Below are 16,998 nucleotides of genomic sequence, written 5' to 3'. Positions count from 1 at the left end.
GCAGCAGACATAGAAGGGCAGGAGCCTGGAGAACCTCCTGGAACTGACAAACATCCAAGGATTAAAGTGTGCAGTGCAATGGCTTTATATGCAGATATGAAACAGTGACCACTGAGTTATTTAGCATATCCATCACCTGTCAGGGTTACATTTAAAATCTCTCTCTGAGCAGGTGTGTGTGTGTGTGTGTGTGTGTGTGTGTGTGTGTGTGGTACTGGGGATTGAACCTAGGGCCTCACACATGCCAGGCAGGTTCTGAACCACACACCAGCCTTCTTTAAGTCTTTGCACATAGTATAGACTGTCATCTGTAGTCACCCACTGCACACCAGGTCTGTGAACTTGCCCAGCTGCCCGACTGGAGCTCCTTCTTTGCCTTGGATTAATGTCTCCCTGTTTCTACACCTCCACCAGCCGGAAAGCCATCCTTGTGTTCAACGTCTTTAGGTGGTGAGAGTCTACCTGTGAGGTTACATGGTGTTTGTTCTGTGACCAGATTGCTTCATTTAGCTCAGTGCTCACCGGATTTCTCTATGTTGACACAGGATGGGAATTCCTTCATGTTCAGTGTTGTGTGTGAGCACAGCTCTCTTTCTCATGTCCATGAACACCCATGTGGGTTCTGTGTCATGGTCGCTGTGACTACCGAGAGCTGCAGTAAAACTGGGGTATGGGTGTGTCTTCACAGCCTGGCCTCAGTCCCTTTGGATGCGGGAGATCACAGTGGTTCTATTGTGTGTGTGTGTGTGTGTGTGTGTGTGTGTGTGTGTGTGTAAGTGTCACCACGTCTCCCCTGGTGACTGACCTAGATTCCACTCCTGCCAGCAGTGGAAAGGGTCCCTCTTTTCTCTCCACCTGTTGCTTCTTGCTAACAGATGGGTGATGGCATTCTGTTGTGGATTTTGTCTGTGGCTCTGGTGACCTGTGACCTGGAGCAAGTGTAGACCACTCGGGTCTTCTTGGAGAAGTGTCTGCCCAGGTCTTTTGTTCATTTTAAAAGTCCAGTTACTTGCTTTTATATTGAGCTGTGTGAATTCTGCACCAGCTCTGGAGATTTATCCTTTCCTCCCGTGCTGTTTGGCTGACAGATTTCCGGTCTATGGGTCATCTCTTTCTCCTGCATGAAGGAAACTGGCATTTTCTTGGTCATTCTGTCAACATCGAGGTGTTGGCGTCTTTGTCTACAGGGCTTGCCTATGGTGGTAGCTTACTGTCACCGTGGCACATTACCTGTTAGAAGCTTAGGGGAAGAAAGAGTTGCTTTGGCTCATGGCCCATATGTGTCTGGCTGCATTACTATGGTCTGTGGTGAGGCCCAATCAAGGGCATGGCAAAACAAAACTACTCACTCTATCTAGGAATAGGAAAGGCAAGGGACCAGGGACAGAGTGGCCTTCAGAGACAGACCCGCCGCAAACCTTTCTTCCGGGCTCTATCTTTAACAGCCCATTCCTGGATTAACCAACCACAAGAAGTGACTCCCTTCATGACCTAGTCACCTCCCCGAAGCAGCACCATGTTGGGGCCATGCCTTAACACGGGAGCCTTTGGGGGACATTTTTCATTCGGACCATAACACTTGCTTCCTGATGGGGACAGCTGAGATGGGTTCCAACCCAGAGGGCCTGGTCCTGCCGCAGCAGCTCAGGCAGGTGGGGACGGTGTGTGATTCTGGCCTTGGTCAGCTTTGGCAGAAGATACTTGAGGAGGAATAAGAGTGCAGCTCTGCACACCTCAGGGCCAGCAGAGTCTCCAAGTGAGCCCGAAGACTGGCTCCTTGATACCATCCTTTCCGTTGGCAGCTGATCGTCTATCCTCCCGCCTTGGGGAAGTCACTGCTTTCACATATTTTTATGATGATAAAATATACTCAGCATAAGACATACTGCACGGCCACTGCTCCATATAGAGGAGGGTGCTGTCACCACCAGCCACCTACCTCCAGAGCGTCCATATCCCCAAGCTGGAACTCCATCTCTCTGAAACACTAAGCCCTCCCCAAGCCCTGCTATCCATGCATCCGCCTTTGGGGAGAATGTGTATTCAAGTCCTCGGCTCAGTTTTGACTCGGCTTCCTCTGTTGTCAAGTCTGAAATGCTCTCCTGCATGCTGGGTATCAAATGTTACACTAGTTACCACTCACGTTGCTAGGGCAATACATTTGTCAGAAGCACCTCAGGGGAGGAAGAATCTATTTAGGCTCACGGTTTGAGGATGCAGTCCACCTGGCAGGGAGGCGTGGCTGCAGGAGGGAGAGGCAGCAGGAGTTGCACCACCATCAGGGAAGCAGAGAGCTCGGGTTGCGTTTTCCTTTTTATCCAGTCTGGGGGCTCCAGGCTGCTGTGTGTGAGCTGCAGCATGTGTAAGTCATACAGACAGGATGCTATGGTATACAGCCAGGATGCTATACTGTGAGGATGCTATACAGCCAGGATGCCACACAATGAGGATGTTATACAGTCAGGATGGTACACAGTGAGGATTCTACACAGTGAGGATGTTATATAGCCAGGATTGTACACAGTGAGGATGCTATATAGCCAGGATGCTATACAGCCAGGATGCTACACAGTGAGGATGTTATACAGCCAGGATGCCTCATAGTGAGGATGTTATACTGTCAGGATGCTACACAGTGAAGACGCTGTATAGCCAGGATGCTACACAGCCAGGATGCTATACAGCCAGGATGTTATACAGCCAGGATGCTATACAGCCAGGATGCTACACAGTGAGGATGTTATACAGCCAGGATGTTACACAGTGAAAATGTTATAAAGTCAGGATGGTACACAGTGAGGATGCTACACAGTGAGGATGTTATACAGCCAGGATGCTACGCAGCCAGGTTGCTATACAGCCAGGATGCTGTGGGCAATGGCAAGGCGGGTGCAGCCCTGATGGTAGAGGAGGTATGGGCTTTGGGATTGGGAATAGCTTTCCATCATTTGAAACCCAACTTTGTGTTGTGTACGTGTGTGTGTGTGTGTGTGTGTGTGTGTGTGTGTGTGTGTGTGTGTGAATGTATGCTTAAACTGTCATAGCGTGAGGAGGACCTGCCAACATTAAAGCCTATAGCTTTGTAGCAAATAGTCATCTGGTCATATTTGTGATTTCTGGGTGCTGATACTATCTCATTGGGTTGTGGATTTGTCTGTCTTTTTTCTTGAGAAAGAGTCTAGTATAGCTTAGGAGATCTTGCTTGGGCCCTTCTGGTGATGGTTACAGGATATTACAGATATGCAACACTACACTGGGTTCATATATTTGTCCTTATGCCAGAGAGACAGTGTTGGTGACTGTAGTTTGGAGGAAGTTTTAAAACCAGAGATTGTGAGTCCACCAACTTTACTCTTGTCAAGAGTGCATTGAATTCCTTGTGGTGTGGGAGGTCCTTCTGTCTATGTGTTGCTTTTATTGGTTAATGAATAAATAAACTGCTTTGGACCTATAGCAGGGCAGAACTTAGGTAGGTGGGGAAGACAGAACGGAATGCTGGGAGGAAAAAGGCAGAGTCAGAGAGATGCCATGGAGCCACCACCAGAGATAGACATGCTGAAACTTTGCTGGTAGGCCACGACCTCGTGGTGATGCACAGATAAATGGAGATGGGTTAAATTAAGATGTAAGAGTTAGTCAATAAGAAACTAGAGTTAATGGGCCAAGCAGTGATTTAATTAAGACAGTTTCTGTGTGATTATTTCAGGTATAAGCTAGCCAGGCAGGCGGAATGAACAAGGGAGCCCTCCTCCTATATCCTTGAGATTTGGGTTTTTCAGTTTTGAGTTTCAGGATGAGGTTTTTCGTGTTTTGTAAAAGCTATCATTGGGAAGCCTGAGGCTATAGCTCTGTGGTAGAGCATTTCCCCACATGGGCAACATCCTGGGTTCAATCCCCAATGCTGCCAAAACCCAAAACTACCATTAGGATTTTGGTAAGGATTGCTTAGAATACATAGGTCACCTCAGACGACTTTTACGCTGACTATAGTTTGAATGTGTCTCTTCAGAATCTGATGCTGCTGAGGGGTGTGGCCATGGGGAGATGACTGTGGGCTATGGGCTCCCGAACGAGCTTAACACCCCCATGAAAGGAGACGAGCTTAACACCCCCATGAAAGGAGATGATGTGTGTGTACTACCTACCCTCTGTTCTTTACTTTGTCTGTGCAAGGACACAGCCTTTTGTCCCCTCCTGAGGACACAGTGAGGTGATGCCATCTTGGAAACAGAGGCTAGGTCTCAAAATGCCTTGGCCCTGATGCCCATTGCCGTGAGAAATTTGTTTCTGTTATGTATACATTGCTTAGTCTTGGTTTGCTTCAGCAGAACTGTGAGCGGGGGCGGTGTTTCATTTATCTGCCTTTAATGTCTTTCAGCAATCTTGTGGTTTTCACTGCATGAGACTTTCCCCTTCTTGGCTAAGTCGGGTTCTAAGCATTTTATTCTGTTCGGTGTTACTGTGTTGTGGAATTTTCAGACGCTTGTTGCTGTGGATGAACACAGTGATTTCTCTGTTAGCAGGGGAGCCCTACTGGCTCATCCCTTTGTTCTGTTATCAAACTTGGAGGTCACAGCCTGTGCCCCAATTCAAGTCTGGTCACCCATCCTCAGAAAGCAATTAAGAGCCAAATTAAAAATGGAAAGCATAAAAAGGAGATTTATTCAGTGGCCACATAGGGAAGAGGGAGGAGGAGATCCAGCAGACCTCATAAGTCTGTCTTCAGGTCCTGATGTGAGATCAAAGTTTAACAGAGAGCCAAGGAAGCGCACATCTAAGCAGCCCCGGTCAATCCTTCCAATCACTGGATCACTAGTCCTGCCAATCACTGGGCCTTCTGGGATGGATGCTGGGCTTCTGTCTCATCCTGGAAGGTGGTTTGACAAGATGTAAGGACCTTGTAAAATCTCTTTCCCTGAGACAAATTCCCCCTTTGGCAGGTGCCTTTTCCTTCTCCCAGTGTGGGATTCCTGGGAGGAAATTCCCCTTTCTTTGGGACACTTTGTATCAACAGTTTGACAGATTGAGAAACACAAGGATCTCTTTAGAGTTCATTTCTGCACAGACTGCTTGTAGAGTCTTTGAGTGTTTGATTATTCAAGGTTGTACTGACAACTTCTTCCTTTCCAACCTGCCCCGCCTTTGCTTTTGCTTTTGCTGCTGCTGCTCCTCCTCCTCCTCCTCCTCCTCCTCCTCCTCCTCCTCCTCCTCCTCCTCCTCCTCCTCCTCCTCCTCCTCCTCTCTCTCTCTCTCTCTCTCTCTCTCTCTCTCTCTCTCTTTCTCTCTTTCTCTAACGCACCATATACATACACATCACACCATACACAAAGCTTGAACAACGGCTAAGAAGATAGCCTGCCTTGCTCCTGCTTCCTATAGACCAGGCTTCTATCTTTCTGAGTCGGGGACTCATGTAGCTCAGGCTGGCCTCAAATTTACCACGTAGCCAAGGATAACTTTGAGTTCCTGTTCTCCAGTGCTCACCTGAGGAGTCCTTCAGTTTTAGGGATGCACTACCATGTCCACCTGGGAATTGAACCCAAGGCCCCATGCATTCTAGGCAAGTGCTCTACCAACTGAGCTACATCAGCCAGCCTGCATGTGGTGCTTGTTGTGGGCTCATCTGATGCGGAGATCTCTAGTGTTTTCATCGGGGAATGGTGCTGCAGCTTGCCTAGTGCTTGTCCTGCATCTGCTGAGATGGTTGGTTATTTCTGCATTCAGCATGCAGCATGATTGCACTGATGGAGCTCATGTGCAGACTGCCCCTGAATCCCAGGTATACACTCACTTAACTGACATGCATGGGTCTTTCAACATACTGAAAAGGTTTGCTGATAATTTTGTTGAGAATTTTTGAAACACCCTTCACTGGGAAATACTGGCCTGTAGATTTTTTTTCTTGTTTTTAGCATCTTTGCCTGGCTGTGGAATTGGAGTAATACCTGTCTCCTAGATTGAGATAGACAGTTTTCTCATCAGTATTTTGAGATAAGTTTAGAAGAATTGATGTTATTTCTTTGAATATTTTATAGATTTCTCAAAAGCAACACCCCTGGGCCCAGGGCTTTTGTTGGAAATTTTTAAAAATTATTCTTCCAGTCTCCTGCCTAGCTGTGGGTCTGTCCAAACATTGAGTTTCCTCATGGCTCAGTCTGGTAGCTTTTGTATGTCTAGAAATTTGCCCCCTTCGTTTTGGTTTTGCCATGGTCTCTCACAGCCCATTCCACCCACAGTTGGTGATGGCCCCACTCTCCTGACCTTCGCCACGGGTCACTTTCCTTTTCTGGGTCTGCTTTACAAGGTCCATCGGTTTTGTTGATCTTTCCAAAGAGCTGACTTTGGTTCCATTGATTTTCCTCAGATGTGTTCCCGTTCTTCCTTCGCTTTGTTTTGTTCTCCCTTATTTTTCCCCTTCTGTTTGCTCTGGAATAGGTTTGTTGTTGTTGTTTTGGTTTTTCCTTTTTTTCTTTTTCCTAATTCTGTATACACAATGAGTTGTTCATCTGTGACCACTTGTCTGTTAATGAAATGTTTGTAACCACATATTTCCCCTTCCAGTGATTTTTTTTTAAAATTGCCCCACCAGGTTGTGTGGGTTTTGTTGTTGTTGTTCGTTGGTTTGTGTGTGTGTGTATGTGTGCAACATTCTGATTTTTATCATTTCTGCATATTTTTTCGTGTCTTTCTTGATTCTTGTATCCTAAAATGGCTGTTTAAGAGTGTGAGGTTTAACTTCACAAATTTGTAAGTATTCCAGTTTTACTTGTTTTTAATGTCTAACTTGATCTCAAAGTGGTTGGAGAGTATATGTTAAATATGTTGAGGCTTTTAGTGGCCTGACATGTGCCTGTCTTGGACATGTTACATCTGCACTAGAGAGGAGCCTAGGTGCCACTGTGGCTGGCAGTGCCCTGTGCACGCCCACAGAGATGAGGAGTTAGTTCTTCCTTATCTGGTTGTTCTGCCCTTTAGTGAGAGGGGGTGTCAGTCTCTGCCATTGTAGAGCTGTCTGCTTCATGTATGTTAGTGGTCTGTTATGGCATAGCACCCTCCTGTATTGGTTCCTTCCCTTTTGTAACACATTGGTTTAAATTCTATTCTGTCTGATATCATAGTAACTACCTTGTATTCTCTCCACACGGGTGGTCCTTTCGCTTTCAATCTGTTTGGATCGAAAATGTTTCATGCAGACAGCATATGACTGTGTTTTTTTAATTACTTGGCCAGGCTCTATCTTTAAATTTTTAAAATTACATCTATCTATATTTATATTTATTTAAATAATTTTGTGTGTGTGTGTGTGTAACACATACATGTAACGTGGCTTACATGTAGAAATTGGAGGACAACTTATAATTACCAGTTCTTTCCACCGTGTGAGTTCCTAGGATCCATAGCAGATACCTTTACTTGCAGAGCAATTTCACTGGTCCAAATCTCTTCTCTTTAGATCAGCACTCAGTCTGTTTACATTTATTGTATTTGCTGCTCTGGAGAACTTCACTGCTGTTGATAATGCTGCTTTGTGCTAATACTTCTGTTCCTCATTTCCTGCTCTACTCTCTGTTTAGGCGATTTTTTAAAAAATGATTCATTTATTTTATGTGTGTGTTTTGTTACATGTATGTATGTGTACTATATGTATACCTGGTGCCTGCAGAGTCCAGAAAAGGGCTCAGGATCCCCTGGAACTGGAGTTAACTGTCATGAGCTGCATTGGTGGGTACTGGGAACTAAACCCAGGTTCTCTACAAAGATCATTCAGTACTCTTAACTACTGAGCCATCTCTTGATGGCTGAGCCCTTTATTTGATTTTGTAATGAAATGTTTAAATGCTTACATGTCTTTTTTATTTTCTTTTTATGAATATTCTGTTACTTTCATGTATGTGGTTACCATGTATAGTTTCACACTTGTCATCTTCGAGCTCTCTACTCTAATCTGAACATATACTAGGTTAACTCCAGGGGTTCTCAAATGTAGCTCTGTCTCCAACCCTTTTTACTGTTGAGGTCCCTTCATGAGTTTTTTGCTGCTTTTGAGGCAGAGTTTCTCTGTGTAACAGCTATGACTGTTCTGGAACTTTCTTTGAAGACCAGGCTGACCTTGAACTCACAGAGATCTGCCTCTGCCTCCCTAGTGCCAGGATTAAAGGCGTGTGCCACCACTCCTGGCTCCTCGATGACATTTCTGGACACAGGCAACCCAAAACAAAATGCGATAATCCCTTGATTATATTTAAATTAGGTAGAAAACAAAATGTAGAGTAGCCTGGTGTTCTTAAAGCAATATAGCTTTAATGATTGATTGTGGCTCATCTTTTATGGGGATCTTTGATCCTTCATGTGGCCATGTGACTTCTAATCCCTGTCTGTCCCTTGATTTCACAGTGTAGTATTTGAAAGTTCTGGTGTGAAAGGGACACTGCGACAGATTGTTAGGGGTAAAGAGTCTCTTAGAAGAGTTGTTGGTGCCGTGGACAGACGGTCAGATAAATACCAGTACGAGGTGAACTCTGAAAGGGAATCAGGTCCTCAGGGTAGGAGTTAGGATCCCTTGTAGCTCTCTGAGGAAGGCGATTTCGCAGCCAGGCTCTCTGATTCCTCTACAGGATCAGGGAAGGGAGTGGAGAGTTGGCCTTGCGTAGATGCCCCGTTCTCAGCATTGTATATCTGATGGATTTAGCAGCACCTTTCCCTGCTCCAAAGAGACCATTCCTGGATCTCTCTGCTCTACTGTGAGTCTTCCAGGAACTCACTTGGAAACATTTCCTTCACAAAGGCAAATCTTAAGACACCATTAGCTCAGATTATGTGTCAGTGACTAGCCTAGGTGCCTGAAGGCACGAGGCTCTTGCAGTCAGCATCTCTGGCCCAGAGCTCAGCCTCCCCCACCTGAGCACGTGCCTCTAGCCTAGAGTGAGGATGTCCATGAACGTGTGGATAGATCTGGTTCATCCCCATCTCAAGGCATGCAACACAAGTCCCACTGTAGTGGTCCTTTGTGGGGTAGAGTAGCATTCATTGCAACAGAAAGAGAGAACAGGCTCTCTTTGGGAGCCCTTGTTCTGTCCGCTGAGGTCTGTGCATGTATGTGGTCACACACAGGAGCACACTGAGGTCTGTGCATGTATGTGGTCGCACACAGGAGCACACTGAGGTCTGTGCATGTATGTGGTCGCACACAGGAGCAGCTCCTGTCACATAGTTCTGGTGTCTCAGGAGCTGCCCTGCCCTTTTTTCCTGTGGCTGCCTGCTTCTGGCATTTTCTTTAACACCTAGGGATAATTCTACCCACTGAGCATCTTCAGATGTTTCCCGTGTCTTGTCTTAATGGCCTGCTTACCCTTTGGCTCATTGGATTATCTGCCTGTGTAGACTAAACCCTGGCCCAGCACCTTAAGCAGGTCCTGATCTGGGTCTCTGGGACAACCCTCCCCCAGGCACTGCCCCATTCTCAAGACCCAGGACCTTATTCTTCCAAGCAGGATCATACCGGAACACATCCTCCTCACCAGAAGATACCCACCAGGACCGTTGTTGAACCACACTGATCACATGGGGTTTGGAATATCATGGAGGGGGTGGGCAGCAGGTCAGCCCAAGCCTTCACTTGCTTAAGTCAGTTTTAGTCTTTCCAGCAAGGTGCAGTGCTGTCTGGGAATGTTTCGTTCTGTGTCTTTTTCTTTTGATATTGCGGCCAGGCGTGTGCCCACTCTGGGCTTGTGTACTCTCTAGTTGCTTCTGGGCTATAAAATAGCATTAGGGGACTTCGTAAAAAAACACTCTGGAGGCTCAAGACTTCCCATCTCGCTGAGATTGTCTCTTTCAATTTCAACAGAAAAGGTGCCTCGGGAATGTCATTAAGACACACCGTTTTGCTGTGTGTGCTGAGGGCACCATTGCCAGATTCATGTGTACCCACGTGGGCAGTTCCCAGGCAAAGGTCAAAGGTCGGCTTCAACCTGACCCTGTTCTAGGCAGTGTGCTTGCAATGCTTGCCTTGTCCCTGTTGTCTACATCTTTCCCCTCAGGCGTCCTGTGCAATTTTTGCCAGATGTTTCTTCACTGTGCCATTGTCTGTGTTTACCTGGACACTTTTGGCCTAACTCACGACTGTCTTCCACCTGGGAATTTACAGTATATTCAGGTTGCTGGTCGACCTGAACCCAAGCCACCCTCTCATTTTATGCTTTTTATTGATCATGGTATTTCTTTTCCTCTCAGCTTTTGCCTTTTCCCTGCTCTGGCTTGGTTATAGTTTCTCAATTCCACAAGTACTCTGAATATCTCTTCAAACGGCTCCATTCAAGGCTTCACAAAACTAGCCCCTGAGGCCTCATTCCACAATGAATCTAGTGCAGCGGAGCCAGGCCTAGGTGGAAGTAATAAAACTCTCCATGCTGGCTGCTTAGTTCCAATAACTCTCTTGAGCCTTTCCCCACAGCAGTGTAGACAGTCACTCGCTGGAATGTTTCTGGAGGTTTCTCTCCCACCCACTGGTTTTTGAATAGCCACTCTGAGGCTTAATATTAATTACAAACTGTTTGGCCTATTAGCTCAGGTTTATTATTAACTAGCTCTTACAACTTAAATTAACCCATTTCTATTACTGTATATTTTACTACAATGCTCATGGCTTGTTACCTCACATCTTGTGTCCCCCCCCCCCCCCCCCCCCCCCCGGCGGCTGCTGGCCTCTCTCAGACTCCACCTCCTTTCTCCCCCTCTCTCTCTTGGATTTCCCTCCTGGCTCTATTCTGCCCTGCCATAGGCCACATCAGCTTCTTTATTAACCAATCATACAGAAGGGCATCCCACATCACTGGACTACTGGCTGGACTTGTACCCCTGGATTCCGCAGCTGTGTACTAGGTGACCATTGGGTACCCAAGCTGGGTCCAGCACAGATGTTACCATCCATCCCACGTCCCTACACAGCAACTGTATGTGTCTGAATAGACCCCAGAATTTAGAAGCAGGGAGGGACTGCTACGATTCCCTCTGACTCAAGGAACATATTTGTTTGAAGAGCTAGTTTTTTTCCAGAAGGTTCCATAGCTGCTGCTTGGTTGGCAGTTGGGTATCTCAGATATGAGCCTGTCTGGTGCTGGACAGGAAGTTCCTTCATGGTGACATCTCCCTGGACTCTAGGAGCAGCAGATGCTCAGCCGGGACCCAGGCCTAGGTTCTTTGGGGCAGGGCTGCCGCAGTCTGAGTTTTACATGGTTGGGAGGCCAGAGAGACCAGGGACAGGCTGCCATAGCCTGAGTCCTATACGCAGCAGCCCCCAGAGCATATGAGGGGGAAGTGAATGACCAGCCCAGGGAGGGATACACAGTCTGTACCCAGGCTGCATCCCTGGGAGAACCAATTGACAAGCTGGGGGGCCTGGTTGTCAGAAGCCCGGCACATAAAGATAGATCTGCTCCATTGCATTGGAGGAGTCAAGGACCCCTGAGCAGCCCATGGGCTACTGGCTTAGCTGGAGGCTGTTCTCCAGGGCGGGCAGACTGGATTGGCCAAGATCCTTGTTGAGAGAGGGAGCGTCACCTGCTTAGAGATGCACTCTTGTCCTGGTGCTGATGATTCATCCTGCCACGATCCCTGTGAAGGGTCTTTTTCTCATGATGTTTGCCAAACTGAGACCTTGCCAAAGGGCTATGCCATCTGCCCTCATGTTCTAGAACCAGGCCCTGCTGCTGAGGTTGGCAGTGAAGATGCTGTGAAGTCAAGTGTCTGGAAAGTTGCACTGGGAGATGGACTGGCTGTTGTCCCGGGAGGGAGGCTGGCAGGAGCTCCTGTACCACCAGGAGCCTGGTCCAGTCAGGTGGGAGTACCAGACAGTCTTCCTACTTGTCCCTCCAGAGCCAGGTCTTGATGTTCTTGTGAGGGGATGTATAGTGGTACATTATTTGTGTTTTAATAAATAAAGCTTGCCTGAACATCAGAATGCAAAGCGGCCACACTAGGCAGCTATACAGGCCAGACTGTGGTGGCACACGCCTTTAATCCCAGCATCCGCATTAGTTAGTCATAGAGGCCAGCAATGGTGGTGCATGCCTTTAATCCTTGCACTAGAGCAGAGTATACGGTGGGAGGAGACTGGTCTCGCTCAGTCTCAATCTGAGGATTCGTGGAGGCAGAATTCGCCTGTTTCAGTCTGAGGTGGAGGTAAGAGCCAGTGGCTGGCCGCTTTGCTTTTCTGATCTTCAACTTGAACCCCAATATCTGTCTCTGGGTTTTTATTATTCATGCTACTGATGTAGCATGATGCTGGTTGTAATTGGTCCCACATGTAGCTCAAGGGTGTACATGTTTGAATACAGCCCTTTCAGAACTGTACCTGCTTACTTCAGGGGAGGTGGGCTTAACCAGGTAGGACCCCATTCCTGGATCTGAGGTCAGACGGGTGACTAGAGGAGTCTCCACTTACAAAGGGACCACCGTCCTCTAGAAGGCCTCTGAGCCCTCAGAGCATGGCACAGGCCTTGCTCCTTACCCACAAATGAGCTTCCTGGACTAGGCAGCCAGGCCCTTCCCCCATCACGATGCTGTAACCAGAGAGCAGAGCCAGTGATCTTACTGCCCTGGCATTTGGCATCTACTCCCAGCAGAGCTGAAAAGAATTTCATAGAAAGGAAATGGAAGGACTTGGGAAGAGCTGACTGTAGGTCTCTAAGGACCCAGGGGTCATCATGGCACACACTGGTGCCTTCCAGCCCAGAAAGCCAGCAGCTGTAGAGTCCTGTGTGCTGGGCTAGTGGGGCGCCAGGGATTTTTTGCTGTCCTAGAAGGAGGGGCAGAATGGCCTCATCTCCCGCACTCAGGCAGCACGCAAGACTTGGCTGCAGAATTTCAAGTGTGAACTCCAGGTCCCAGCATTTCTGGTGAGAAGGAAACACTGGAGCAGCTATGATTGTGACGGATCACTGACCTCCCAAGGCTAGCCCACCACCCTTCTCTGCTCTCATCTTGAAGGCTGCAGACACTCAGCTCTTGCAAACCGTGCCCCCACCAACTGTGTCCACTCTGCTCCTGGCCAGTACCATGTCTGGTCAGCACTTAGGGCTTAAAGAGCATGTGACAGGATGAGACTTACCGGGACCCTTGCAGCAGTTCAGGATGTCCACTCGGCACACAAAGCTGTTCTTTGTCCCCTGAGGGATGCGCTCTATGGTGGCTCTTGTCTTCTGGTTTCGAGGGGCTTGGTGACTCCACTTGTCCTGTGAAGGTGGAGGTTCAATATTTCCCATCTCCTACTCTGTTGGGGCCTTGTTATTCTAGCCCCACAGTCTGACATGAGGCATGGTATCCTTACACACTCACATACTACCAAGCACACCTGCCTCCAGCCATTCCTTCCTAGGAGAGCTCTTGACTATGAACCTTCTCCTTGCCCAAGCGCCTCCTCCCAGGCTTTGTAATGCTGGACTGCTTGAGTGTGCTGAGTGGCCCTGGTGGCCCTGACCTAAAGACAAGAAGGGCTCATACATCTGTGCCCAACTCAAATGGTGCTAGGAGTGTTGTGTGTAAGTGAAATGGGTCACTGGCCACCCCGGGGCACTTTAGCAGAGTTGTAAATCCGGGAGAGTCTGTACTGGGCTGCTGCGGCCTGCCGTCTTGCAGCCTTCTGCACCGCAGTGTGGTGTTAAGCTTCAGGGAGCAGAAATGGCCAAGGAAGAGCATATCCTGAGGAACAGGCGTGTGGGGAACCCGAGTGAGAAATTGATGGTAACTTAGAAACCATAATGAAGAGATGGAGCCAGGGAAAGCCAACTTTGGAGCCTGGCCGTTTGAGGCTCCCAGGTTCGATTTGTCTCTAGCTGACTCCCAGACCAGGTGGAGCTTCAGGCAGGAGCCACCTTGTGTCGCCTCTTCTCTCTTTGCCGTAGAGAGGTCTTACTTCGTGTCTGTGTCCCTCCTGTAGAGTCAGAGTGGGGGACTTCATGCCCCAGCCCCTCACTTCCATCTTGGAATATTTGCTTTGGCCTGGGAGTCCATGAAAGCAGGGAGAGATGGCCGCACAGACCTGGATTAGGGGTGGTTTCATGCTCTGTGTCTCCTAAGATGCCACTGTGACTGAGTCTGCTCCCGTGCAGCCACCTCACTGGATGTCTTTCTCTTTGCAGAGAACATCGCTGAGGAGGTGGGACTGCCACAGCTCCTCGGGGACCCTCTGCCCCCGCAGATCCAACAGATCGAAGACCCCGACGTCGGGCCAGCCTACGTCTTTGGACTAGACTCCAGTGGTGGCCAGGTGGCCCAGCACCACTTCCCTAGACTCTTCTTCCGTGACTTTTCACTCCTGTTTCATATTCAACCGGCCACGAAGGCTGCAGGGGTACTGTTTGCCATCACGGACGCCGCGCAGACAGTGGTCTCTCTGGGCGTGAAGCTCTCGGGGGTGCAAGATGGCTACCAGAACATTTCACTGCTCTACACGGAACACGGTGCCAGCCAGACCCACACGGGTGCCAGCTTCCACCTGCCTGCGTTTGTTGGCCAGTGGACACACTTCGCGCTCAGTGTGGATGGAGGCTCTGTGGCTCTCTACATAGACTGCGAAGAGTTCCAGAAGGTGCCGTTTGCTCGGTCCCCGCAAGGCCTGGAACTGGAGCACAACTCTGGCCTCTTCGTGGGTCAGGCTGGAGCAGCTGACCCTGACAAGTTCCAGGTAACCTATGCTGCCCTGCTGTGTGCTGAGCCAGGGGAGGAGGGGGCTCTGGGGACCAGGGAAAGCAAGTTCCTCCAGTTGATGCTGCAGCCTGGGGCGCCCACACTTGTGGCTACAGTGGCTTCTGTTCCCACTTTTGCCCTTTGTTTGATATCCTGGATGCCTCACACTGGGCTTGTCTGAGTTCTTTGAGACTTTGGGGTCCCCCAAGATGCTGCTGGAGGCCGTTTCTTCTCAGGCTCTCATCCTGAGTTGATCCACATCCCCTTCTCAGGTATGAGCCAGGGCCTGGGGTGAGCTGGAGACACCAAGCTTAGGCTAGGAGAGTGTGGGGCTTTGTAGGGGCTTAGCTGCTTCACCTGAGAAGTAAGTGCTCAGGCATCTTGTGGAAAAGACAGGCTTGGGGCCATACACCTGCAATCCCACCTGGGAGGGGACGTACACCTGTAATCCCACCTGGGAGGGAACATACACCTGTAACCCCACCTGGGAGGGGACATACACCTGTAACCCCACCTGGGAGGGGACATACACCTGTAACCCCACCTGGGAGTCAGAAGGAGAATGATCTTGATAGTTCCAGATTCATTTGAGACACTGTCTCAAAACCAATGACAAAAATTACTCATTTAAAGTCAGCCTCCCGGGCTGGAGAGATGGCTCAGCGGTTAAGAGCATTCCCTGCTCTTCCAAAGGTTCTGAGTTCAATTCCCAGCAACCACATGGTGGCTCACAACCATCTGAAATGAGATCTGGTGCCCTCTTCTGGCCTGCAGGCAGACACACAGACAGAATAAATAAACAAATTAAAATAAAGTAAAGTCAGCCTCCCATAGGGTCCTCCTTTATCTGCACACACAGTCGAGGAGTACCCTGCTGGCAATGGGGACTGGGACATCATACAACAGACCTGCTTAGGTCAGCCGGTCTGGGATGTTTATTATTTTAGTGACGACTGCGTCTAGCTCCGGTCTCCCTGGGTGACAGTGAGAGGCCCGTGGCTCTCTCCTATGTTCCTACGTTTCTCGTAGGAGGGCACTCTTCCTGAGATCCCAGCTGGGAGCCCAGCCTCTTGGGAACAAGTGCGTGGGGACCCTCAGCTGGCACTGACTCATGGCTCCTGAATCCAGTACGCCAGCCATCAGCAGCTGGCCGCCCCTGCCCACCCCAGACAGGGGTCCCTGTGTGTGCAAGGAAGGACATGTCCCCAGGGACAGACAGTCAATTATGACCCAGACAAGGGCCTGCTGTTGTAAGTTGTTCTAAGTCCTGTGTCCACAGCTCTGAAAGCTGACCTTCTGCCTCTGGCAGGAACTTTTAACCCACGGGGTTCAAGAGCTACCGGGACTTTGGCACCAAACTGGGCCCCTGTGTGTTTTCCTTCTGCTCTTCAAACGCGATTCCCAGAAAGTTGAGCGTCATTGTTTCCAGAGTGGGACGTTTGTGCAGTGCTGTCCCCATCTTTTCCCAAGGGAATGGCAAACCTCAGAGGTTCTGTACGTCTCCGACTTCCCCAGGAGAGCTGGTGAGAAGTAGGGAACATGAGACTCAGTGGTGCTGATGGAGGTACAGCCACGCTGAGAGGGGTGGGCCCAGACTGTATAAAAAAGGTTTGCCCATTGGATATGTAGACACGCTGTATCGTTTTCCTTTTCATTTCTTGGTTTGTTTGTGAACGTGAGCTCCCCCCACCCCCCACTTTGAATTTTGGTGGGGGAATTCAGCCGTTCCTAAACTGATTTATACAACTCTTCATGTTTGAAAGAAACTTAGCCCTGGCTGTATATGCACACATTTTATTTCCCAGCCTGCCATTTGTCTGTTCACTTAAAAAATAACACCATTGGGGCATTTAAGGTGTTTGTTTTGTTAATTTGGGTCTGGAGAGAAAAGAGAAAAGCTCACAACCTTGAATATGAAAACTCTTTGGTGGTTAGAGCAGGGATGCAGAGAGCATTCAGGGAACTGTGCCGGTCATTGCAGACCACAGATGCCTCCCCCGCCGACCTCAGCAGTCTGACCCTGCCTGCTGCTGTGCGCTAGGTCTCAGAATCCCTTCTGTTTAAAGGACGCCGGCTGGAGCTGGGGAGATGTGCTGGTGACAGAATAGGAGATAGCTGGATTTGCAGACTTGGTACTGAGGTCTTTGGGGGAGGAGTCACTGAGTCATGTGATTCATGGCATGACCAAAGCTAGCCCAGAGCTCTGCGGAGTCAGGGAGCCAGGGAACTGAAGAGCCAGCAGGCTGGGATGGAAGCCAGTGGGAGGGGGGCTGGGCTTCCTCTGAGTCATCTCCAGTGAGGATGCTCTGCCCTACC

The 16,998-nt window shown here is 49.0% G+C and overlaps 1 protein-coding gene across 4 annotated transcripts in view; it reads left to right on the top strand.

Annotated features, from left to right (window-relative positions):
* The window catches only part of Col18a1 (collagen type XVIII alpha 1 chain), a 61,365-nt gene that overhangs the window by 5,037 nt on the left and 39,330 nt on the right, over positions 1 to 16,998 (top strand). For all 4 annotated transcript variants that reach the window (XM_087898273.1, XM_087898272.1, XM_087898271.1 and 1 more), the window contains exon 2: positions 14,136 to 14,680. In XM_087898273.1, coding sequence (XP_087754399.1) covers positions 14,136 to 14,680 — 545 coding nt within the window. The remainder of the gene's footprint in view (positions 1 to 14,135; positions 14,681 to 16,998) is intronic.

The sequence above is a fragment of the Myodes glareolus genome, chromosome 18 (assembly GCF_982192425.1).
Source record: "Myodes glareolus chromosome 18, mMyoGla1.1, whole genome shotgun sequence".
Lineage (NCBI taxonomy): Eukaryota > Metazoa > Chordata > Mammalia > Rodentia > Cricetidae > Myodes > Myodes glareolus.
Note: the sequence above shows the minus strand (reverse complement) of the source record. Positions and strands in the feature narration are given on the sequence as shown.